Source organism: Neomonachus schauinslandi, chromosome 5, assembly GCF_002201575.2.
Source record: "Neomonachus schauinslandi chromosome 5, ASM220157v2, whole genome shotgun sequence".
NCBI classification, from domain to species: domain Eukaryota; kingdom Metazoa; phylum Chordata; class Mammalia; order Carnivora; family Phocidae; genus Neomonachus; species Neomonachus schauinslandi.
In genome coordinates this window covers 172,532,854-172,557,775 of record NC_058407.1, presented here as the reverse complement: position 1 = coordinate 172,557,775, position 24,922 = coordinate 172,532,854, and the positions used below count along the sequence as shown (strand labels likewise).

Here is a 24,922-nt window from a genome sequence, read left to right as displayed (position 1 = left end):
TCCCTGACCCCGAGGCACTTTCTCAAGACGCCACAACGCGAGTTCTCACTCCATGTGAGACACAGGCCTGTGTCCCTGTCCCTTGAACAGGGCTGACCTGTGACTGTCTCAGTCAACACAGTGTGTGGAGGTGACGCTATGGGATGTCCAAGGCTAGGGCGTATCCCCCGGGGTTCTCGGGACCCAGCCACCATGCTGTGAGGAAACCCAACTAGCCCCCATGGACAGACCACATGGAGAGGCCACACGTAGGCATTCTGGCCACAGGCCCAGCTGAGGTCCTGGTGGAGAGCCAGCACCAATCACCGTCACCTAAGTGAAGATGCTTCCAGAGGAGTCCAGCCCCCAGAAAAGGCTCCAGACACCAGGGAGCTGAGGCAAGCCGCCACGCTCTGCCCTGTCCAAACACCTGCCCCGGGGAAGCCAGGAGCATCTCCCAATTGCTTACACCCTGACATTGGGGGTGGCTTGTAGTACAGCAGCAGTGGCCTATTCCCCGTGGTTTCCCAGCCCTGGCTCCGCCCCCCACCACTTACCTGTCACCCTGATGACCAGGTCGCACGGGGGCTGAAGCAAGGACCACCGGGACTTCTCGCTCCTGTGATCCCACAGTCTAGTCTGGGTCCGGCGGCACAGAGGGTCAGTCCTGTCCCTCCTGGGCAGGTCACTGCTGGCCCCTCGGGCACTGTCTCCTCCGTTTCTCAGCGACTCTGGGCAGAAGCAGACCATCGTGGGGAGTCCTGTGGGTAGGCGCGCACCAAGCCTGGACGACTGGCTTGGACAGTCGGGAAGGATGGAGGCCCCTGCCCCCTGATCACCATTTTGCCTCAGGCGACTCTCCTCTGGAGGACAGGTGGGGAGCTCAGGAGGTGCAGCTGAGCCCTCTTCGGCCCACCCGACAGCCCCCACACACTTGTCCCTCTGTCCCGCAGCATCCTGGGGCCCTCGGCCCCTCCGAGTCCAGGTCCCCGCTCCTGCCCGGACGCCTGCTCACCTGCCCCGGTCTCTCGGGCTCAGCTGCCACCTTCTCCCCTCGCCACGCTGCAGCCAGAGCCCCTTCCCAGAGCCCAGGTCTGGTGAAGGACGCTTCTGCCTAAAACAGATGCTACAAACAAGCCCGTCCCAGAAGGACGAATCCTGTGTGAGTCCACTCCTTCGAGGTTCCCAGAGTCGTCCGGTGCACAGAGAGCAGATGGTGGTGCCGAGGGGCTGGGGAGGGGGTGGGGGTCAGTGTGTCACAGGGACAGAGTCTCAGAGTGGAGGGATGTCATGTTCTGGAGCTGGATGGTGGTGGTGGCTGCCCAACAGTGTGAATGCGCTCCAGCGGCCCATAGCCTCCCTCCTGGGCCCGCAAAGGCTGACCCAGCAGCCGCATCCTGGGGGCCCCAGGCAGCCTCCGGTCCCCCACTGGGTCTCCCGTCTCCAAGCAGGTAACCCCATCAGAACAGCCGCGGGTGATGAGTGCCCCCCCCACCGCCTTGGCCCACCCCCAGGGCTGGAGAGGGTCACAGGGGAAAGGTCAGGGAGCGTCCCTTCCGGAAGCACTGCATAATCACCTGATTTTCTAAATCAAGTCCACTTTATTTGAAACTTTCCACATGCCACAAGTTTACATGAAAATACCCATTCAAAATTCATTTGAACACAAAATTCAGGAGCAGGCATCACCAGACAGAAAAGTAGGTCTGTGTGGAAAAGCAGGTGACACGTATTTGATCACTTAGCACCTGGTCACCGTATACCGTAAGCCCCCTGGCCGACTCCCCACCCCCCCCTTTAAAAACATGCTGAGCTCAAGTGCTTCTGGTCAGCCGCATACGGACAGGCAGTGGTCGAGGGGGGCCGGGGCCGGACACCCCACCTGCACCACGGCCGTCGCGTGGCTGCCTCTCCAGCCCCTCGCCCTCCAGCCTGCCCGCTACGGTGAGCACACAGAGAAGCCTCTGGCCCACACCGTTAGGATTCCACGGAAAACCATTCCTCGTCAGGTTTAGCGGAGCGCTACAGACCGAACCTCCCAGGCGGTGAACGTGGCTCCCGGACCTCATGGCCACAGGCAGCCCTGGGTCCCCCCCCCCCATTCCCCCGCCGGCTGGTCCGGAGCAGGGTGCGGCAGGTGCCCCGACCCCGTGACATGAATGCAACCTCCCCCTCCCGCCCCCCACCGTGGTTTCTGAAAAAGCTCTAGAAAGTAATTTAGACATTCAGGCGACAGCATCCAGCCTGTGTCAGCGATCTTAGGGACTCCCAGTGAGAACCCCGTGCCCCCAGCGCAAACGAGGCCAGGGAGCACCACAAGGGCACCCGAGCCCCCGCCGCACAATCCCGTCCCCTGCTGGCGAAGTGTGGGGGAGGAGGCTCAGGGCCAGGGCCAAGGCCGAGGGAATTGCGGGCAGCGGTGCCCCCTTCCACATCTGCTTCGGGAATCTGGGGTCTCCGCTGAAACCTGCTACCACCGGCCACGCTGCATTATCCTCGTCCACGAATTTCTCACTTATTATTCTTCCTTACAAGGCCTCGGCAATTCTCAAACCCTCCAGAGCAGACAATGAGGGCCAGAGGGAGCAGGGGGCTGCCTGATACCCCCGTGCCCCTTGGAGGAGGTCATGAGGGTGGGTCCCCTTCCTGCAAGCTGGGGGAGGGCTGCGGGATCGTCACCTTCTTGACACAGACTCGGGGAGGGCCACTGGCACAAGCCAGATGGCACAGGTTTCAGACCCTCGAGGGCTAACAGACATCAGGGTCCAGAGGCTCCTGCGGCCCTGCTCCCCTGGCCCCGCTCTCCCGGCCAGGCCTCCGCCAAGCCTCGTCCTCGCCTCCAAGTGGCCTGCAGCCGTGGGTCCTGGCGCAGGGGCGGTCAAGGGAGGCTCACCCTCAACACCCAGCCTTGCAGAGCTGCCCAAGGTGTGGGGGGGGGGCATCATCCCAGGGCCCGTCCGGGGCCCCAGCCAAGCGCCCTCCAGCCTGGTGCTGGACACAGGGGCCCAGACCCATGAATCCTTGGGTCCTCAGAGGACAGCTGACAGGCAGGGAGAAGATCCGCCCCCCGGGGCGTATGACAGAGTGAAGTGTCCCTTATCTAGCCTCCTTGGGCTGGGCAGTAAAAATACTTGTACGTGAGAATGAAAAGCCACCGACAGGGAAGGAGGCTGCAGGCCTCTGCTCTCCTCAGGCTCCAGATGCCTCCCCTGGCCAGGTTGTGTTGGCACCAAAGTCAGAGCCCCGGGGGCAGGCATGCCTGGCCACCTGGGGGCGGGTGGGGGGTGGGGAGCGAGCCACAAGGTCTAGGGGCGAGGTGGGCACAGGCGGGAGGAGCTGCCTTGGGAGTGCTGGGGCTTCTACTTTAACAAAGGGTTAAATGCCCTCACCTCTCCTCCCCTCCCTCCTCGTCTTTCCCACCTCCCCCAGTCTCTCCTCTCTCTCATACACGCACACGCACACACGCGATCACACGCAGAAACGCACAAGCACGCGATCCCATGCAGAAACGTGCTCGCATGCACACGTGCACGCACACGCACACCATGCACGTGTGCACAGACTACACTCACGTGTGTGCACGCAGACGTACACGCACGCACGCGCACACGCGATCCCACGCACACGTAATCCCATGCAGAAACGTGCTCGCATGCACACATGCACGCACACGCACACCATGCACGTGTGCGCAGACTACACTCACATGTGTGTGCACGCAGACGTACACACACGCACGCACACACACGCACAGCCAGCAGTGCTGACCAGGCCCCCTCTCGGCAGGCAGCATATGGTCCGCACTTAACAGCCCAGTTCTGCCAGTTGGGGACCATTAGGGTGGGTTCTTTTCCCAGCATAAAATGCTGCAGAATATAAATTGCAATTAACGCCGCTGCCAAATTAGCACTCAGCGAGAATAAGCACACTGCTAACATCTGGTGAGTCCCGGCCCGGGGGCAGAATCGGCGGAAGTTCTTGCTCTAGTAGCAGGATGGTTATGGGGACGCTAAAAATACATGGTCTGCTGTGTGGGGGCGGCTCTCCACGGCAGCTCCCGCCCCCAGCCTCGGGTGAACGGCCCCTCCCGGCCCTGTTTGTTGGCATAAATGCTGCTGGTTAAAACTGCTTGCTCGTGAGAACGGGCCACCCAGGCGAGGGCGTGAACACACAACTGCAGCCTAGTGGAAAGCTCATTCTCCAGCCTGAGCCCGGGCTGCTCTGGAGGAGAGGGCACCCAGAGCCACCCAGGGCCCTGGGCACCTCCTCCCCAGGGCACACCCCCTGCCAGTCAGGCTGCGACCAGCCACACGCTTGCTTTGAGGAGAAATGGTCAGTTCCCATTACCACCCCCTTCCTTGACCGCCTTTGCCTGGCGGGGGAGGTCCTCTGGGCACCACCTGAAATACCCCAAAATTGGGGAGGGAAAGTGCGCCCACCAACTCTCAGACCCTCATCTACAGCCATGGGGCCCTATCGGGACCTCAGCCCTGTCTCTCCGGGGCCCAGGGCAGTCTGTCCCTCGGCTTGCAAGGCCAGGCAGGGCCCTCAGACCACATCGGGACCTCTAAGGTGAAGGCTGTAGGCATTCACGTACGGGCAGCCTGCAGACCAGTCCCTCTGGCCGGGCTGCAAAGAAGTGCCAGCCTCAGCCCGGGGCAGGGAGAGGGCATGAAACCCAGAGCGAGGAGGGAGAAGACTCATCCCATGGCACGTGTGCATCCCCCCGTCCACTCAGACAGGAAGGGGGAGGGCAGAGCAGAGCCCCTGGGATGGGCAGACTGTTCCTCCCAGGGCCCTGACCCCGGGACTGCTTGATTCCTGCAGTTGTGCTCTCTGGCCTCCCGGACCCCCTCAGCCCCGCTGCTGAGCGGGGGTGGGGGCTGCAGAACTGTCTGTCCCTCAAGAACCCAGGGACGGAAAGGCAAATGAAAAGCCCTGGGGCCATGGACCCGCTCTTTTAGTAGGTAAGCTGCAGGACACGCTACACGGAATGGGGAGAGGGGGGACTGTCCCCACAGACACAAAGTGGGAAGATGGCCAGGCTGGGGGCCAAGCAGATGGCGGCCAAGATGGGGACCAGCAGCGTGAGCAGGGCCTGGTGGGCTCTGCACCCCCAACCCAGAGGGAGAGGGAGGCCCGGGGAGGCAGCCTCTGCAGGACTGATGTGCCCCCGCCTGGAAGCCGTCCAACGGTGCCCAGGACCCCCGGCAAGCCTCCAGGAGCATCACCAGGAGCGGTCAGGGCTGGACCCGGGGTGGAGGGAACCCGATCGCAGCCCCTCGGAAGCCACCGGCCGAGGGGCCACCAGCTCTGGGGAGTCTTGCAGTCGAGAAGGCAGCAGGCTCAGCACAGGGAGGGAGGCCCTGGACACTGGGAGGTCACTCCCCATTTTTGGAATAGCTGCACTGAATTTTGTAAAGTGCTAAATAAAGCTATATGAAATGGGGTAGTTTGATCACTACTCTGGCTTTAAACGTCCTTTCTAAGTTTTAATATTTCAAGTTTCTTGAATGAAGCCAGGTATGTATTTCCCCAGAAACACAGATCTTCACGGAGAAGAGGTCCTAAAGCTGAGTGTTGTGCTGGCGTCGGGCCTGCCCCAGGCCTCGCCCCGCAGTCCCAGAGCCACGGGGGTCCCTGCCCAGCCGGAGGCCCCGAACTTGTCTGACGCCATCTGGCTGGAAACACGCTGGACATAATTGGGTTAAAACGTGTGTTACTGGGAAGGAGAGCCCCAAATCTGGAGCTCCCCACTGCGCTGTGCTCCCAGCTGGCCCGAGGGAAGCCGTGCCATCGTGTAACGGTGTGAGCGCATCCGTCCCCACACACATGGTCACCTCCAACCCCGGGCCCGAGGCCACCCCTCCGCAGAGCCTGACGGCAGGTGGCCACAAACACATGAGACACTCTGGAGGGTGGAAGTGGCGATGGGGGGGCAGCCCTGGGGCCCCGTGCTGCTCTGGGGACCTGGTCAGGGCCCCCGGGGAGTCAGCGCTCCGTGACAGATGCAAGTCTCAGCTCAGGAGTACCCACGCCAGGCCCTGCAGGGACAGCCGGCTCTTCCTTCTCATCCTCCTCATGGATGGGACTCGCGTTTCACCAAGCGCCAAGAGCAAGCAACAGGAAGCTTCGGGGGGCCCTGGGAGACGACAGGTGCGCGGGATGGCCGGGCAGAGGGGGCGTCCTTCCTCTTGGGACCCAAGGGGCCCCAGTGTCCGGCAGGGGCAGGCATGAGCAGCAGCAGCCGGGCCACACGCCCCTCAGGGCAGTCGTGCTTCCAGGCCCAGGAGACTGACAGAGGCGACAGTGGCCGGCGGGAGGCTCGGCCGGCAGAAGCAGCTTCGCCCGGCGCTAGCTGTCCCTGTCACCACCACAGGTTCGGGGGCTCCTCAGCCACTCTGCTTTTAAATAAGGTGATCTCATCCAGGTGCACCATGGGGACGTCCCGGATGACATTGGTCAGGCCCTCGTGGAGCAGAGGGAAGATGACGACATTCAGCGCGGGCCGCTCGGCCTGGAAACTGAACCAGAGGCAAGCCATTAGTGGGGGCCCAGGGGCGTGGGGGGAGGTGGGTAGGGGGCCGCCTGTCACCCTCCATCGGGAGACAGCCATCGGGGCTTCGCCTGCCCAGGGAGAGAGCAGGAGAGCAGCCTGTCAGAACAGGCCGCCGCATTCCTGTGTAGCAAGGCCTCCTGGGAGCCACTGAAGCCACGAGAAGCCACGCCCCTGGGCACCGAGGCCCCACAGGCAGGACAACACCCTCAAGGGGTGGAGGGAGGAGACAGGCAGCCGGCCCTGCGTGGACACAGGCCACCCTCAAGGGGCACAAACTCCCAAGCCAGGTGAACGAGCAACTCTGCCAGATGCCGCTGCTGGGAGCCACGAGCCTTCATCCAAATTCGAGGCAAACGGCTCGCCCTCCCCAGCCCACGGGGGGACAGTGTCCCCTGATGCAGCACAGATGCGTACAGTGGCCGTGGAGCTTCTCAGGCCACCGTCCCCGGGGCCCTGCGGGGACGGCTGGTGAGGTGACCAGCCCCCTTCCCGCCCGGGACGGTGATGCGCTGGCCACAGTCCCTCAGACGCTCAGTGGCAGGTCCCGGTGCGTAGCGGCCCACGTTGTGCACTGGCCAAGAGACGAAACAGAAGTGCCGGCTGCAGGGGGTCTAGGGAAAGGGAGACACACGGGTCCCCACAGAGTGCGACAGAAGACGTCCAGACCCCAGAGTAACTTCTGTCCCACGGTCTCGAAGGGCAAGCAATGGGAAGGTGCCCACAGGACAGGGAACCTGGGCATTTGCCAAAACTAAGGCAAGTCCCCTCCAGCCCCGCGCCCGCTGGAAGGGGCAAGGAAGCCGCGGCCCGGCCCGCCCTGTGGCCTCCAGCGGAGGCAGTGATGGATTTATGACACACGTAAAGTAAATGTCAGAAAGGTACTCACAAAGCTGGATGTTCTGGCAATAAAGGCACCAAGGAAATGCCTCCCAGTTCTGAGCTCAGTGTTCTGCTCACGGGCAGCAGAGTCTGTGACCATGAACCTCGCAGGCAAGTCCTTGCCTGCAAACCCGCTGTGTGATTTACTTGAAACAAAATATTCTCGGGTGTGGGATGTGCGTGCAAAGACTCCTCTGCCTGCCTGCCCTTCCCGAGGCCGGCACCACCCCAGGCTCTTCACAAGCTGCTGTCAAGATGCTAAAGGGGGATTGATTTCTCACCCAAAGCCAGGAATGCGGGCTGCGCTGCCTGGCCCGGCTCCCTCTGCGCAGCCCCGGGCGCCTCCGGGTGGCGGCGGGCCAGGGGGCCAGGCCAACAGCACTTGGGAGCCACGCACAGAAGGTCCCCGGGGCAAGGAGTGGAGGTGCCCCCACCACAATTCCACCCCACTTCCTGCTTGCTCTCGGTTCACACCTGGGTTCACTGGGCCTTGGACAGAGCTCCGGAGAGCACACTCCCAGCCGCTTTCTTTGCAAAGCCCCTCCCTGGGCCTCAAGGATCCTGTGTGTGCCCTCAGCTACAGCCTCCCGGCCCCCAGCGGCCCGGATGGCCAGCGGCATCACCAGAGACGTCGCACAGCTAGGCGGGCCTCGCCCGGAGTGGAGACGAGAAGTGGTGACAAGTGGGAAGACGACAATCACTCGTGTCCAAGTGCAGGGCTGGGGCTCCCTTTGGGAGGGAAGGGGCCCCGAGGGTGGAGGCGAGTTCTTGGCGGTGTGGGCAGGGGGTGTATCCTGCCTCATAACTTATGAACGTGTTATAGTGTTCTTTCGCATTATTCAAATAAAGTTTGAGATTTAAGTAAACAGCCCCAGTGAAATAAAACTTCTGGCTCCCCGTGTTTAGAAGCCATTGTAGGCCAGTGACTGACAGCAGGGCGGGTCACCTCTCAGGACCTCTCCCCTGACCAGGGCCAACGGCATTGCTAAGGTCAAGACTCAAGGCTGCGGCTTCTGGCCCTGAGTTCGGAGGACAAGAGCCAGGCCTAGGAAGTCAGTGGCCTCGCCCCCAGGCGCCAGCCTGAGGCACCCCGAGGAGGTCTCCTGTCGTGCTCCTCAGGCTCGTCTACACCCCGTGCTGTCCTGGGCAGCAACGCGGGCATGGGACATGCATCAGGCAGAGCACAAGGCAGGCACCCCGGCCTTCCTAGAACTGCCGGCCAGGGACCGCACCGAGGAACAGAGAAGCTCCACGCACACGGGCCTGCCTGCCCGTTCCAAAACCCGGCATCGTGAGCTCGGCCGCCTGGCTCCCACCAGAGGCGGGGAGGAGACCCCACGAGAAGCAGGTCAACCAGGGGTCTCCGTGGATGGGGCAGAAGGCATGCCCTTCCTGGAGGGCCTGAGGGTAGCATTAAAGTGAAACTATGCTTACACTGCTGTTTGTAACGCCCGGAAGGGAGGTACTGCATTGGAGAAAAATCTCTACCCGCGCTGCAACCTTACCCCGGGTACTTAACATGCGCCTTCGGCTATCCGAAAATCTCAGGACCCCCAATACCTTCTCTGAACGCTCCTGGGGGCAGAAAAGAGGTTTTGTTTGTTTCCAAACTATTGTTTTGTTTAAAGAGAAAATATGACAGGCGCGCCTCATGGCTCAGTCAGTTAAGTGTCTGTCTTTAGCTCAGGTCATGGTCCCAGGGTCCTGGGATCGAGCCCCACGTCGGTCTCCCTGCTCAGCGGGGAGTCTGCTTCTTCTCAAATGTGCTCGCTCACTCTCTCTCTCTCAAATAAATAAATTTTAAAGATCTTTAAAAAAAATAAATAAAGAGAAAATATGACAGAAATGTGTGCAGGAGTGCAGAGAGGCCCCGCTCTCGGGGACAGAGCCCCCGCCCCGCCTCAGCTGGGCCAGCCACCCACCCTGCCCACCTCCTCATCCGCGTCCTGCTGTCGCACATTATCCTGTGGTACTGAACACACTTGTTCTGGACGTGGCTTAGGTGACAGATCGAAACGTACACGACGGGAGTCAGGTTTGCTGCACTTCCTTCCAGTCCTTGACATCTTTATGTTAAACAAAGACCGTGTCCACCCCGGCCTGACAGACAGTACCCAGCACTGCCCGGCCTCGGGCCGGCTTGCCTGGACCTCCCGCTCGGCCCTCAGGGGCAGCACACCCACTCACGCGTTGTCCCTGGTGGACACATGTGTGGAGGCTTCTCTCTTACTGTTGTACTGATAAGCATCACTTAACATAGCATAATTATTTCTGCATCTTGAACTATAGCCTCAGAATAAATCCCAGAAATAGGATTACTGGGTCAAAATGAATGAACACTTTTATACCTCAAAAGACAAGCCTTCAGGGGCGCCTAGGTGGCTCAGTCGTTAAGTGTCTGCCTTTGGCTCAGGTCATGATCCCAGGGTCCTGGGATCGAGCCCCGAATCGGGCTCCCTGCTCCACGGGAAGCCTGCTTCTCCCTCTCCCACTCCCCCTGCTTGTGCTCTCTCTCTCACTGTCTCTCTGTCAAATAAATAAAATCTTAGTACTCTGAGTCCTTTCCCTTTAAAAAAAAAAAAAAGACAAACCTTCAACAAACTCAGATACCTCTTAAGGGCCACAGTGAGAAACCAGCGGGCCCACCCACCCTAACTGGGTCAAGAGAACACGGTTCCAGAGCCATCAAAACGGAGAATGGCTGGGAAAAGACCCCCGATCTCCTAGAACACCTTCATCTTGTAAGTCCACTTTACGGCTGCCTGTGGCCCTCAGAGAAGCAGAGAGAACCAGCCTGGGCTCCATGCTCATCCCACCACAAGCAGACGACACGGGGGCTCAGGAAAGGTACATCCTGCGGTCACCGTGCCGGAACCAGTCTGGGCCTGCCTCCACAGCAACGGTTGGGCCCTGGGACCTCAAGGCCTGCGGATGTCAGAGCCGGAAAGGGGTCTTGGAGGGACAGGCCGGGAAGCAGCCCAGAGGCGGAACGTGTTCAATCAGCTACGAAACACCTGCTAGGTGTGCTTCTTTGCCAGAGAAACGAGAAACAACACTGAAGCCAACAGCCTCTTCCCCCCAAGATAAAGGTCTTACAGAAAAGCCAAAGTAGTGAGATAAGTGAGAAGAGCCACTCAGGCGTGCCCTAACAAAGGTCTTCGAGCAGCACAAAGGCAGACGGAGGCCCGGAATAAAACAACCTGGAGGTGATAAGGGGACGTCTGTCAAAGTGCACAGAACTCAGATGCTGCTCTGGGGAGGAGCGCAGGGAGCACCTTCCGAGCTCCCCGATAATCCCGCGGATGCCCAGAGCCTACCTGGAATCAGCCCAGACCCCTGCTTCTGCCCGCCGATCCTGCTCTCACGGCCATGGAGAACCCTAGGAGAGACTACTTGGGGTGGGAAAGGTCTCCCGCCCACCAGCAGAAGCAACCACAGCCCACCGTGGGGTACTGGACCTCATCCCTCCACTCAGGTGGCCTGGACAGTCTGGACCACAGGAGATTTAATCCCTGAACGGCTTCCACACCAATCAGCAGCCGGGGGCTACAGTCTGGCTCCTCATGTCCTCTCCACCCACACTGGCTGGCAGCCACTGTGGCTCCCACAGCACCTGGCCCAAGGCCTGTCTGCCCCCAGATCCAGCCCCAGGAGCCTCCCGCACACACAGAGCCAGAACTCGCTAGCCTCCAAGCTCTGAGGCGAGGCCGAGGGTCCCCTGCCCCGAACCTGCAGAAGTAAAGCCCAGTCTGCCTGGTCCTTTTCCGGGTCACATGCGGCTCGGCATTCCAGATAGGAATGACGAAATGCTCCCGGAACCCTCCTCGAAAACGTGGCGAGCCGATGCGATTCCCGATGGAGCTCAACTGCCCCTTTAACAGCAATTAAGGCCGTAAAACAGCGCTAATTCTGTATTGTAACATCCACTTTCCATTCTAGAGCTCCCAGGGTTCCCCAGACTTAAACAATTAATCGCTCCATCTGTAAACTTTACTCGTTTCTAAACACGTTTACAGAACACAAACACAGACGGAGCCAAGTGCGTTTTCGGGGCAGGAAGCGGCACATCGGAGCAGGAGGCCCGGAGGCGCGGCCCAGGCCCAGGGGCTCAGAGCAGGGCGGCGGGGCAGGGCGGGGAGCCGTGCATGGCTGCTCGGGCGGCTTGGGACCTGCAGCAAACCGGCCTCGCAGGCCCACATTCCTCGCCAGCACAAGCCTATGCTGAGAAACGCACTCCGGGATGCTGAGAAACGCACTCCGGGACGCCTGGGGGAAGGAATTTCCACGGGACCTCCGAGGCAGAGACCTGACCCCGACTGGCGGAATGTCCAACCCGTCCGACCCGAGTCGCGCCTGCTCCCGCCCAGGCATGGGGTTCCTGACATTCCTGGGACAGGGGGCTACATGGCTCCAACCCGCGACCCCCTCAGGGTGACAACCGACAGAGGTCAGCGACAAGTAAACACATGTGGCCTGGAAGGACCAGGAATGGACGTGGCCCCCCACGCCGGTGCACCTTCTGGAGAGCACTCGGCCAAGCTTCAGAACCAGCTCGTCCTCACCTGAGACAACTCCAGCAACAGGCAAGGGACACGTCAGGGCACGAGCCTCTTCTGCCCCGTCTCGCTTCCCCGAGCGCCCCAGCCATTCACACGGCGCTGCGGGAGGTCACAGGAGCAGCGGAGAGCCGTTCCCTCGCAATCCGCGAACCTCACACAGCCAGGCTGCCTCGTCTGCAGAAGACCCCACTACCACACGAGTAACACGCAGAGTGGCCGGTGACGCCATCACCAGAGGGTTACAGCAGTGTGGGAGGCAGAGACCATGGCTGCTACTTGCAACAGGAGAGTCAGCTCATGCAGGAAATGACCGGCTCAAAGTCACAGAGCCAGCAAGTGTAGAGGCCACGGCATGAGCCCCGCTCATGGGATCTGAGGGAGAAGGTGGGAGTGACCTCAGCCGGAGGCCACACGGACCAAAGCAAGTTGCTATCACTCGGCGTAGGACACCACGAAGACTGGCGTGTGGGCACTGCCCTCGCCCAACCCCCGGGAGCCACGAGGCCTCGCAGGCGGCTTCCAGGAAGGGCAGCATCAAAGAAAATCGGAGAGGCTGACAGCCCCCGGGAAGGGCCCTCCCCCCGGTGCCAGGTGGGTACGTGACCGGCAGAGGTGTGGCTGGGTGCGCAGCTCGGACAGGAAGAAGCAAAGGGCAGTCCCGCTGCAGAGGGCCACACGACGCAGCTCCTGCACTGGACGCTGCCCGCGCTGAGGCTGACCCGGGCCCAGACGCAACGCAGCCCGCGGGGCAGCTGTGCGGTACTCACTCGGCCCAGACAGGACGACTCCGCGTTTCCGGAGACAGCAAATGGAACAGACAGAGGCTGGCTCCGGGCAGGGTGTCTGAGGCCAGGAGGGAAGTGGGGGCGGACACCTGACCCGATGAACTTGGGGTGTTTTCACGGTGGGGGTGGGAGCAAGAGGGATGCAGGCCGGAAGCTTCGTCTTGCTCCCCCGAGGGGCCCCGAGAGCTTCCAAGCCCAGGGGTGTCGCTCTAGACCCAGCTCTAGACCCAGACCTGATGGTGGGAAACCAGAGGGACCCGAATGGGGGAACATGCAGAAGAAGCCCCTCCAAACCTAGTGGGGGTGATGCCACAGAGGACAGAGTAGGGCCCAAATGGTTACCGTTTCAAACTTGAAAGAGCAAAGACAGAAAATAAGAGCACGAATGCCTGTCAGGATGCCGCACCTGGTGCTGGACACACGTTGCCGCCACCAACTCCCCTCCCAGCTGAGGAAACTGAGGCAGCCGCCTAAGGCCAGCCACCTCCTGCGAGGTGGGGCTGGGCTGCGAACCCGGGTCCCAGCAGGGCCAAAGCAGCTGGCGTCGGTGCTGGGCCCACAAGGGGCACCACAGCGCGACCTCCGAGAAGCAGCCACTTGTAGGTCAGACACGCGAGCCCGCGGGAGGGTGCCGGGCTGCAGGTGTCACACCAGCCGGGCTGCGGGCTGAGTCACCCGGAGTCGGGGAAACAACCAGACCTCCACACTCAGGGCCGGGAGTAGCCCAACAGCCTGGGGCCGGGAGCTCCTCTCGCTCAGTGATTTTCTGAGCCTGAGGCAGGGAAGGAGACAAGAAAAAAGAAAGGCCTCAGAAAAGGGAGAAGAGGTTCCAGCCTTTTCCCTTTTCAGGTTCTCCCCTCGGTGGGACGCAGGCCTGGCGGAGAAACCACGGTTACTGTGAGCCACGGCGCCATCTGCTGGGTACCTCGTAGAAAAGCAGCCGGGGCCCCACTCGGCAGCAAGACCAGCAGGAAGGCCAGCAGGTCCCCCGTCTGCGGCCGAGCTGCCCGGAGCCACCGTGTGCTGCTTCCCAGCCAGGAAAGACCTCTGCAGGCCATGCTGCACGGCCCAGAACCACAGCCGGGCCGCGCCCCACACAATGGTGGGCAGCAGAGGATATCCGCACAGACAGGCGCCAGCGCCTCTCCCATCAGGCTGCATCTCAGCCCTGCCCCCGGCAGCAATGCTGGAGGAGAAAGGCTTCCAATAGACCTGGATCTGGATGCAGTCCTGACAAGCACAGAAGATTTTTCAGCCCCATGAGCCTTCCTCAGGGATTGGGGGCTCCAGGTGAGATGCCCACATGGCTCTGGAGAGCCCCACGCAGCACCCGGCACAGCCCTCTGGAGGGGGCAGGTGCCCTTCTTCCCTCTGGACACAACCTCCCATCCTGCCCATGCTGGGGTCCAGGCTGCACTCCAGCTGCGCCTCCCAGAGCCTCAGTTTCCCAATCTACACACCGGGGCTAATGGCATGTATCTCACAGAAGTTCCGGGAGGCTTGAACAACAGAGGAATAACAGGGTGCTGGCATGCAAACGGGGTGCTCACATAGCCCCCAGCGTCCAAGACGGGGGCCCAGAGCAGAAGCTCAAAGAGGTTTGCTGGAGGAGCACGCAAGGGCAGTCACACACACAGGGTTCTCAGCACGGCGGGCCGGAGTAGGCCCTTAACGCTCCGTCGCCAGCACCAGGCACTCAGTGGGCCCCACCATGGCCAGGGCCTGTGCCAGGCACTGGGCCACGGGGACAGAGGGACTGGTGCAGCTTCTGCCCAGGAAGTCCACTGAGCCAAGGCCGACTCCGGGTCTGGCTGGCCTCAGGTACCGTGCTCCAGGTGTTGGCCGTGACCAGCACCCACCAGGGCCGCCAGTGAGCCTGCCCCTGCCCCTGGCTGGTGCTCAGAGCACAAAGGTGCACTGGGAAAGCAGAGCTATCACACGCCAGTCCAAACCTCATTACCTGACGGGGCTGCAAAGACCATACCGTGTGTGCTACGCTTCCTAAGAAAGGGGCAGGTAGGTACAATCCGAGAGACCAGAGCGGGGAGCTCACAGCCCAACAGGGGCTGCATCTGAGCAGGCCACCAGGACGGGCCAGGAGGACGCAAGCAGGCTACAGGCAGAAACGGTGTGCAGACAGGGACCTTGTGAACAGAACCAGGAGTAAGAGAAGCTCCAAGTAGGGACTGGCATCTCAGAGCCAAGTCTGATCAGCTGGCTGGGAGCACTGTGTTGAGAAGGATTCTGAGGATCAGAACGACAAAGCAGCTTCATCAGCTGGTGATGCCTACACGGGGAGGCAGATGTCCACACCGTCTCTTGTGACAAGCACAATGTCTGAACTGTGTGGTGACCTCAGATATTCTCTGTTTCCGAGAAGGCTCGGGTGTAACAGCGGGAAAACCCAAAGCTGGTTCCCAACTCTGCAGGAAGCTCCCCTTCAGGGGTGAGAAGTGGCAGAGCCGTTGGCTCTTGGCAACAGGAGGGAGCCGACAGGCCAGTCCAAGCCCCTGTGGGCAGAACACGTCTAGCAGGGAGGTGTCAGCTCCCCAGAGCTGGAGCCCCCAGGAAAGTGCTGACCTACTGCGAGTCAGTGAGGGTGACAGAGGACCAATGACTCTTCCCGAAGGATAAAAGGGCAGAGCTGGCCCAACGTCTTCATCACTGCACCTGAGAAAACCAGCCTTCGCCTCCTCCTATACCAGCCACCAGCCCAGTGGGGAGAGGACCTGCCCTGCGCCCCCCCCTGCCCAGAGAGCTATGGTCCATCCCAAAGCCCACATGCCAGGGCACTGGACAGCCAGCATCCGATTCAGCCGTCTGAAAACTGAGCATGCATAGGCATCAGCTCCATTTTACACAAGGATGCTGAGGTGTGCAGACACGATGGCGTAAGTGTGTCCTGGCCAACACCCAGGCCTCTCCCCGGGTTCCAGAGCCAGAAAACTCAAGGTGTAAAGTGAAGGGAAGTCAGTAATACACATAGTTAACTATTACAGCCGGACCAGAAACCACTGGGCGGAGAGCCTGCTTCTCCCTCTGCCGCTGCCTCTCTCTCTCTCTCTCTCTGACTCTCATGAATAAATAAATAAAACAAACAAAATTTAAAAAAAAAAAAGAAAAAGAAGAAGATCTTAGCATCAATTCACAGAAACAGAAAGTGGAATAGACTCCCAGGGGCGGGGGGTTAGCGGTTCATGGGGACAGTGTCGTCTGGGAAGACGGACAAATCCGGAGCCAGATGGTACTGATGGCTGCGAAACACCGACACCATAGAAACGCATCGGAGATACCTCGGACCCCGTTCCAGACGCCACACCACGCCAAGTACTAAGACGCAGTGAGGAGCGCAACAACACGATCCACAGGAACTGTTCAGTTTCCCAGGGCAGGTAACAGTTATGTTGACTCCGTGCTGTCGTCTGGCATTATTACAAACAATCTGCAGACCTTAATTAAAAAATACTTTATTGCTAAACAATGCTAACCATTAACCGAGCTTCCACGGAGTCGTGACCACTGATCACGGGTCAGCATAACAAATAGGATAATGGAAAAGTTTGGAATGTCGCGAGAATGGCCAAAATGTGACACAGAGACACACGGTGAGAAAAGATGGAAAAACGACACTAAAATTGCTCAGTGCAGGGTTGTCGCAAACCTTCAATTTTTTTTTTTTAAGATTTTATTTATTTATTTGACAGAGAGAGAGCACAAGCACACAGAGGGAGAGGGAGGAGGCTCTCCGCTGAGCAGGGAGCCCAACGTGGGGCTCGATCCCAGAGTCCTGGGATCATGACCTGAGCCGAAGGCAGCCGCTTAACCAACTGAGCCACCCAGGCACCCCACAAACCTTCAATTTGTAAGAAAAAAACAAAAAACAGCATCTATGAATAAAGGACAATAAAGTGAGGCAGGCCTTTATACTTAAAAATGGTCAAAATGGTAAAGTTTATGTGTATAAAAAAATTTCCAAAATTAAAAAATATCTTCCTCTTAAAAAAAAATAAGAGAAAAAAGAAAGAAAAAGGAAGGGAGGGAGAAAGAGAGAGAGAGAGAGAGAGAAAGAAAGAAAGAAAGAAAAAGAAAGCAAGAAAGAAAAGAAAAGAAAAGAAAGAAAGAAAGGGACATCTGGGTGGCTCAGTCGTTAAGCGTCTGCCTTCGGCTCGGGTCGTGATCCCGGAGTCCTGGGATCAAGTCCGCATCGGGCTCCCTGCTCAGCAGGAAGCCTGCTTCTCCCTCTCCCACTCCCCCTGCTTGTGTTCCCTCTCTCGCTGTGTCTCTCTCTGTCAAATAAATAAATAAAATCTTAACAGAGAGAGAGAGAGAGAGAAATAAAGAAAGGGAAAGAGAAGGGGAGGGGAGGGGAGGGAGAAAGACCTTTGCACCTCAAAGGGCTTCAGCCCAGAGGAGAAAGGTAGAGACTGCTGATGTGGAATTTCTTCCCACACTCGCTGCAGAGACGGCCCACTGCCCATCAGGCCGCGTGATTCCCACTGAAGGTGAGTAATCTGATATTGATCATCTGAGCCTTCAATTCCACCCCTCGCCTGACTTCCCCAGCGTGAGCTGGGAGTGCCGGAATCCCAAGAGTCTGCACGTGACATTCACCGCCGTCACACAGCCCAGTGGGGACCCGGAGGGCCCGTGGGGCGCTGCAGAGGGGCCCACAGGCCACATGGGCCATGGCATCCAGAGTGTTCCACCGAAGGGGAACACCGCCTCCCTCAACTGCTTTCCCACCAACCTTCGGCTGACCCAAGCTCGCCATTTCCTGCTGGAGGGACAGGATATACTTACCGGGCCAAAGGTGTATCTGGGCCCTTATTTAGTTAACACAAGCCCCAGTGCGATCTGGGTTTACAAGAAATCTTTGAGCTTTCAGCACCAACAGCGAAGTACTCAGGGTGACACGCGGCGGTCCCGGGGGAGGTTCCCCAGAGCCATCACTCAAAGCCCATTTGGCTGTACTTTGTACACAAACCAACCAGCTTTGATACCTGCATTCTGAGAAGAGGATGAAGGACAAGCGGGAGGTTTAAAAGGAAGCTCTGCGAGGACAGGGGCAGTGGAGGAGGTCACTGAACGCATGACAACAATCTGAAACAACGGTGAACACAGCAGGCAGGAAGAACGCAGTAGCTTTGGGACCCCCGATACGGTGGGCCCAATGACTAGCAGAAGCAGCCCAGACTCCCACCACCGAGCACCCCACCCGAAGCGACAGCGAGGGCACACTGGTCCCGAGCTTTCCTCTTCCCCTCCCCAGAGAAACCAACAGAAAAGCAAGGGCTCTGCAGAGCTGATCACAGACGAGGATATGGCCTGGTGATACACACAGCAGACGATGCTCGCTGGGAACAGATGAGACCCAAGCGTGGACAGCAGGAGGGCCATCCTCACCCTGGAGACCAGGAAAATTTGAAAGTCTAACGATACAAAGGAGTGCAACAAGGACATGGGGCAGGGACTCTCACAGCCCGCAAGCAGAAGCGGGGCTTGGGAGCATCACTTTGGAGAGCATTTGGGCATCTTCTTGAACACACGCTAAGTGAACACATTCCCTTCTAGGAATCTGCAGACTGCACGTGAGGGAGCCTGCACGAGGACCTTCCCGGGGATAGAGGAAACACGGGACACAACCCGAATACCCACTGGCACAACAGATAGGCAAAATGTGACAAATCCACTGGGAGGATCAGCACACACAGCACTCGGCAGGAACGAAACAGCCCCAGCGAAGGGCAACAACAAAGCTCAAATCCACGTCGGATGAAAAGCACAGGCCGCACAGCCACGTCAGTGTTACACGTCTGTGGGTGTGACAAACACACAGAAACAAAGCTCCGTGCCCTTGAGTGCCCCTGGGGATTTGAAAAGCAAACTCATACTGGTAGGTTCAGCAAGTCTGAGGAGCTACACTTTAATCAATACATGATAATCTTTTATTTCTATTTTTTTTAAGCTTCTTAAAATAAATTTCTAAGGGAATGCAGAAGAAGCCAGAGCTGAGGTTCCATGTCTACGAGGTCCCTGGAGCCATCAGACTCGCAGAGACAGAACGTAGATGGTGGGAGTCGGGGCTGGGCAGGGGCTGGGAGGTTAGCGTTCACGCAGACAGAGCCTCCGTTTGGGAAGATGAAATCGGGGGGGTGGGGGCCGCTGCACAACAGCATGCATGGGCTCGATGTCCCTGGATTATACACTTCAGAGTTAAAACGGGAAACTGTGTTATGTATATTTTACCACAACGAACAAACAATGCAGAGCGGTAAGAAGAGTGAGCAATAGCGGTACAAACCGAACTCCAACATACACATCATTAAGGAAGAAAGCAAAGCTCATATAAGAAATAGAAAATACTTGGGGCGCCTGGGTGGCTCAGTCGTTGGGCGTCTGCCTTCGGCTCAGGTCATGATCGATCCCATGATCGATCCCAGGACCCTGGGATCGAGCCCCGCCTCGGGCTCCCTGCTCGGCGGGAAGCCTGCTTCTCCATCTCCCACTCCCCCTGCTTGTGTTCCCTCTCTCTCGCTGTGTCTCGGTCAAATGAATAAATAAAATCTTTAAAAATAAAAAAAATTTAAAAAAAATAAATAGAAAATACTATCCATTCATTTGTGCAAAAAAATACGGAAAGAATAACCAAGAAGTGACAAGACCACCTGTCTGCAGGGGCGGCGAGGTGGAGGGAAGGGGACACGGGGCGGCACTTCTCCAAGGACGCCACTTGGTAGAGAACCGACTCTGAGTCACAGTGAGGCTTCACATACCAAAACCCCGGACAAATCAAACCTACCAGGACGTCGTGTGAATCCCCAGTGCAATATAATGCAGTAATAAGGGAACCTGACTGCATTACAAACAAGCGACGCAACCACACTGAAGGGGGTGGGAAGCACAGAACGATCCTGGGTAACCCTGGAAGGCAGGATACCACAAGCATCGGGCAAGAGCGTGAACACATACCACCCTCCAGGCAGTGAGCTGGGTTTTCAAAACTGCCTTACGTGTGCGCACTAGAGCGGAATGAACCAGCAAACACACTGTGGATGGTGACAGCCAGGCTGTTCACCGACGGCGGGTAAGTCATGAGGAAGGAGGGGGAGCCTGCAAGAACTCTGGGATACTGGGCTGGGATGCAAGGCATCCGTATGAACTCGTTTTTAATGTCGATGCAAACGGGTGATAAGGAAGTACGGGGGTGGGGTGGGGTGGGGTGTGTGTGTGTGTGTGTGTGTGTGTACGGGGGTGGGGTGGTGTGTGTGTGTGTGTGTAAGAACACATGCAGATGAACTTCCCGCTCTGTCCACGAGGGGGCCTGGAGGCAATGACACCCCAGCCCAGTGAGCACACCCAACACCCAACCTCGGTTTCTAATTCCACCCTCCAATAAAAGGAGCCAGGCTCCATCCACGAAGAAATGGTTGGTTTCAGGCCTGGGACTGGAATGTGTGATAGTGACAGGAAGGAAGGAAGTGCTCAGAAAAGGAAGGGGCATGTTTCAAGGGCACAGGACCCAGTCTGAAAGAACACCCCCACGGCCAAATCTGGAACAATCTGTGCAACCACATGAACAGTGTGAGCATGATGAAAACCCACTGAATAAGATAAACATCCATGAGTCTGTACTAACATAAAGAAATGTTAAGTAAGTAAATGTGGAGAAGGGACAGGTTCCTTCAAAGAGCACAGTTCCCAGTAACAAATCTAGGAGGAATGAAAGAAACTGAAAACAGTCATTAGCCAAATATCAAAGTAACAACTGTCACTGGCAAGATCCATCGATGGACGCTAAAATCAGCAGATAAAACTCCGACAGAAAAGGGTATTTGCAGACTCTCACAAAGTGTCTCTCCACAAGATGCTTGTTAATTAGAAAAGGAAAAATGGGGGCGCCTGGGTGGCTCAGTTGGTTGAGCGTCCGACTCCTGGTTTCGGCTCAGGTCGTGATTTTGCAGTCGTGGGATCGAGCCCCATGACTGTGCTCAAAGTTCAGAGTTGGCTTCAGATTCTCTCTCCCTCTCTCTCCCACTCACTTTCTGTCCCTCTCTCTCTCAAATAAATGAATAAAATCTTCAAAGAAAAAAGCCAAAGAAATAATGTGACTTCACAGCCGAGAAACACGCAGACACCAATGAGAAGACATGCCAACACCCTGTGTCCCGGGCACAGCACACTGAGGACACGGCGTCACCTCCGTGGATTTCTGGTCCAAACTCATGGACGTTCTACCAAACACCCGGCCAGTGTTCTTCACAAGTGTCACGGTCATGAACGACCAGGAAAGACTGAGGACTGTCAAAGACCGAACAAGGCTAAGGAGCCGTGACCACGAGCGTGAGGAGCGGTTCTGGATCAAACCCTGGAACAGAAAAGGTCCAGGGACGGGGCTGAGGGACCGCGAAGGTCTGCAGGCTGACCGATCCTGGTACCCGCATCTGGAGAACGGTACTGCAGGGGCAGCAAGCTGGGCATGGAGAGAGTACTTCTGCGCCTCAACTGTGCAGAAATCGGCGTGTGGCAGAGGGAGTGCCCGGGAGGTGAGGCACGGCGGGGAAGGGCAGCCAGTCTGTTCTCAGGCCATCTCTGCAGGCACTACGTCCGTGAAGGTACCGCTGGGCTCCGCGCAGAGCCCGAGGGGGCAGCCACCAAGCGGCGGGCAGCCACCAGGCGGCGAGCCGCCCCCAGCGCCCGCCCACCCTCGGCACTCACCTTCGGAGCAGGGACTGCTGCAGGCTCTTGCAGGTGGCCAGGGACTCCCCGGTGAACATGTGGCACACGACGACGTGCAGGCAGTGTGCCATGAAGGCCAGCACGGCCTCGGGCTGGAGCGTGCCGCTGCGCGACACCAGGCAGAGACGCTGCAGTGCGGAGCACTGGCTCAGCGCCTGGAAGAACTGGGCGTTGGCACTGAAGTACGGCTGCTCCAACCTGTGGGGGGACAGGACAGTGAGCTCCGCGCTGCTGATGGGCGCGCCGGCCGCGGGAGCCTCTTGGTCCAGGCGCCCCCAAAGCCTGTGTTTAGGAGCTAAAGAGGGCCTACACCAGCTGTCCCACGCCGGGCTACACCACAACCCCCTGGAGCGCTGCGAGAGCACTCACACCCCGAGGTCTTCCCAGAAGAGCCCGAGTTGGGGGGGGCACGCCGCAGGCCCGACGCAAGCAGCCAGCCACTGTAGAGACCCCAGCCAAGTCACTGCTCGGAGCCTAGAGGCCACCACGTTTGCAGCCCTGCCTGCTCAGCAACCCCCCACACACCTCAAATGCTGACCTGCCGGGCGAGGGGGCAGGGAGATGTACTTAGATACGGTCCTGTCACACATCACTGCTCGCCTGCGATGCACGGAGCAATGCCAAGGGACAGGGAGGGGATCTGGAGGCTGGGGTGGGAGAGGCGCCCGAGTCAGGCGGGGCCGGGGCCGCTCTGGCCACACGGGGAAGGGTGGGGAGGTACCGGGCAGATCCACAGTCCTGTAGCGGGGAGCCAAGGGTAAGAGGAGCCAAGCTACAAAGCCAGGACTTCAGCTGCGGACAACCACCAAAGAAAAACTGGGGATCCACCCAGGTCAGACCTGCTTTAGAGAGACAGACAGGAAAAGACGGCAAGAGCCACACTGGCCACCGGGCAGGGCCTCGGCACTGGCAGGAGGGAGCGCTGGGGTCAGCCCTGACTCTCCCGCCACAGGGACGAGAGCAAGACCCGGGAACGCGGAGTGGAGGACAACACTCCAAACCCTTCCAGACCTTTCTGCACACCCAGACGCAAAGCCCAGAGGACAGAGCAGTTCCGAGCAGAGCGATGTGCTGGGGACACACCGTTAGAGGCGCTGAGGAAAACTGACACAGCAGTTCAGCACCAGCTGGGAACACGGCTGTGGAACCAGCAGATGCCGGATTTGTGGCAGGACATTGGGCCACAGGCCACAGGAGCCCTCCAGAGTGAGAGCCAGTGGAAGAAGGGAGGGCTGGAGGAAGCTAACAGGATTCCAGGAGCTGCCAGGAGGAGGGCCAAGAACTAGAAGGGAGAGGGGAGCTGGTGGGAGTTGTGTTCCCCGCCCAGATATGTCACAGTCCTAACCCCTGGCACCCGTGAACACACCTTCCTCGGAAACAGGGTCTTTGCAGATGCAATGGCGTTAGCATGAGGTCATGCTGGACAAGGGGGCTCTGATCCAGCGGCGGGCTCCTTACAAGAAGGCCATGCAGAGGCACAGCACCGCACGTACATGCGGGGATCGCGCCGCGGGACAGTGCAGCGCTCATAAAAGAAGTTTCTAGGATGAGCAAGAAATGCCCACACCCACAACCACAAGGCGGCAGGTCTGCACTGGGGACGGAGTGTCCTGTCCCAGCCCCCAAGGGGAGAGAGACCCCAAATACTCTGAATGCAGCAACATCCTGAGAGAGGCTGATCCGACCGGGACTGGGTGTAGGGCATGGGATGGCCCCCCAGTCCTCAAAGCCAAACAAGACCCAAACGGGCCATGCACTAGATGTGGAGCCCAGGCCTTACCCCAGACCCCACTGAATGAATTCCATCCTTAAAGCAAGAACTCAGACAGGCGTGAGCAGAGAGCGGTGCCCCTCAGAGATGCGAAGGTGGCTGTGTGCAGTCCTAATGCACCCCAAGCAAGGACAAGGTGACAACCGAAGTCACGCAGGGCCCAGACAGCAAGCAAATGTCAGCCCAGTTAGGAATGCAAATTTTTTTAAAAGAGAAAATGTTTGAACACATTCTTGCATTCTTTCAAAAACAAATTATTCTCTTCAAAGTCCTGAGGTAAGCATCCCTTTGCAGACCTGAAGGTGGGAAAATGGGAGGGGCGGAAGTCCAGACCGGGGCCTGCGGCTCAGGCTTGCCCCTGGGGCAGGCGGCAGGAAAGGAAGCACGGGCCTGGGGCGCCCTGGTCACTAGATGGCGCTGTGGGTCCACGCTACCCGCCCCAGATCTCGGTTACAAACCCAGTAAGTAGTGTGTGAGTGCTGTGTTCACACACGCTTTTAAACAGTTTTCAGCTAGCCCACCACTTCCAGGCTCTCCCACTCTGAAGGAAGCCGCCTGCAACAGGTGTTTGGGATGGGGGCAGGCCTATCCACTCCACCAGCTGCCTGGACAGGCAGGGCCCACACGTCCAAACCTCCCTTCCGCTCCCAGCCCGGTGGGGCTGGGGATGACAAAAATGATCCGTCACAATCACCTTTGCCTTGGGGGGCCCGTGGTCCTGCTCCCTCCCAGCCAGGCCTCAACCTTCCAACCAGTGAGGATCTGGCCTCCGGAGCCCGCTCCCCGAGAGGCAGCCTGGTCTCCCCATGGCTCTGTGGACACAGGAAGGTGCTCAGGGAGCACCCCCATCTGCCCACCCACCTCCAGCGGGGCCTAGGCCTCTGGGGCAGACTTGGCACAGCCTCCAGGGCCTGGGTCCAAACCAGCCCTCTCGCTTCCGCCCAGACGCTGCCCTGGTTCTGAGGTCATGAGCAGCCCAGGGTGACTCAGGGTAATGCTTTCCCCTCCCTCCCCCGTGAGGCAGGGCTTAATCAGTCTTGGGAAAGAAGGTGCCCTTCTCTGTGCAGGCTGTAACCCTCTCTCTGCCAAGGTGCGCCTCGGAACGACGTGTTCCTGCCCGACCTCCCCGCAGGAGCGGCCCTGGCTGCACGGATGCAGCTCCCGGCCAGGAGTCCCGGCGGGCACAAAGCTCAAATTGATGGGCCTCGCTGATGGGGACAGTGGTGGCCGCAGCTGGCCGGCCGGGGACCTCCCACTGGGAAGAGCAGGGGCTGCCCAGGGAGGCGGCCCCAGAAGCAGCGTGCCAGTCTCTCCCGAGCTTGGAGCACCATTTCTTCTCTGCGGCTCCTGCGCACGGCAGGCGGGCAAGTACCACCTGCTCCTTTCACTCCAGCCTCCCTGGGCTCGGCTTGCCGCAGAAGGCAGAAATCCAGAGGAACGGGGCCATTTGGCCGCATTTTAGGAAGTGGTGTTTGTTCTGAACAGGCAGTCCCCAGCTCTGATCAGACATGGTTCTCAGCAGCCGGCGTGCACAGAGAGTCCATTATGAGCGGCAGTCAAGTTCTCGGGCTGACCTACAAAACCCATTTATCCCAGGTCCTGCGGGCCGCCCCAGCCACAAAACCCATCATGCATGCATGGCCCTGCTCCCAGG

The 24,922-nt window shown here is 58.9% G+C and overlaps 1 protein-coding gene across 1 annotated transcript in view; it reads right to left on the bottom strand.

Moving 5' to 3' along the window:
• Window positions 1-1,580: 1,580 nt before the first annotated feature.
• Window positions 1,581-24,922, bottom strand: part of FBXL18 (F-box and leucine rich repeat protein 18) — a 38,279-nt gene continuing 14,937 nt past the window's right edge. The window contains exons 4-5 of the mRNA XM_021680250.1: window positions 21,477-21,695; window positions 1,581-6,503 (exon numbers count right to left, since the gene is read on the bottom strand). Of these exons, the coding sequence (XP_021535925.1) occupies window positions 6,347-6,503; window positions 21,477-21,695 (376 nt within the window). The 3' untranslated portion in view covers window positions 1,581-6,346. The remainder of the gene's footprint in view (window positions 6,504-21,476; window positions 21,696-24,922) is intronic.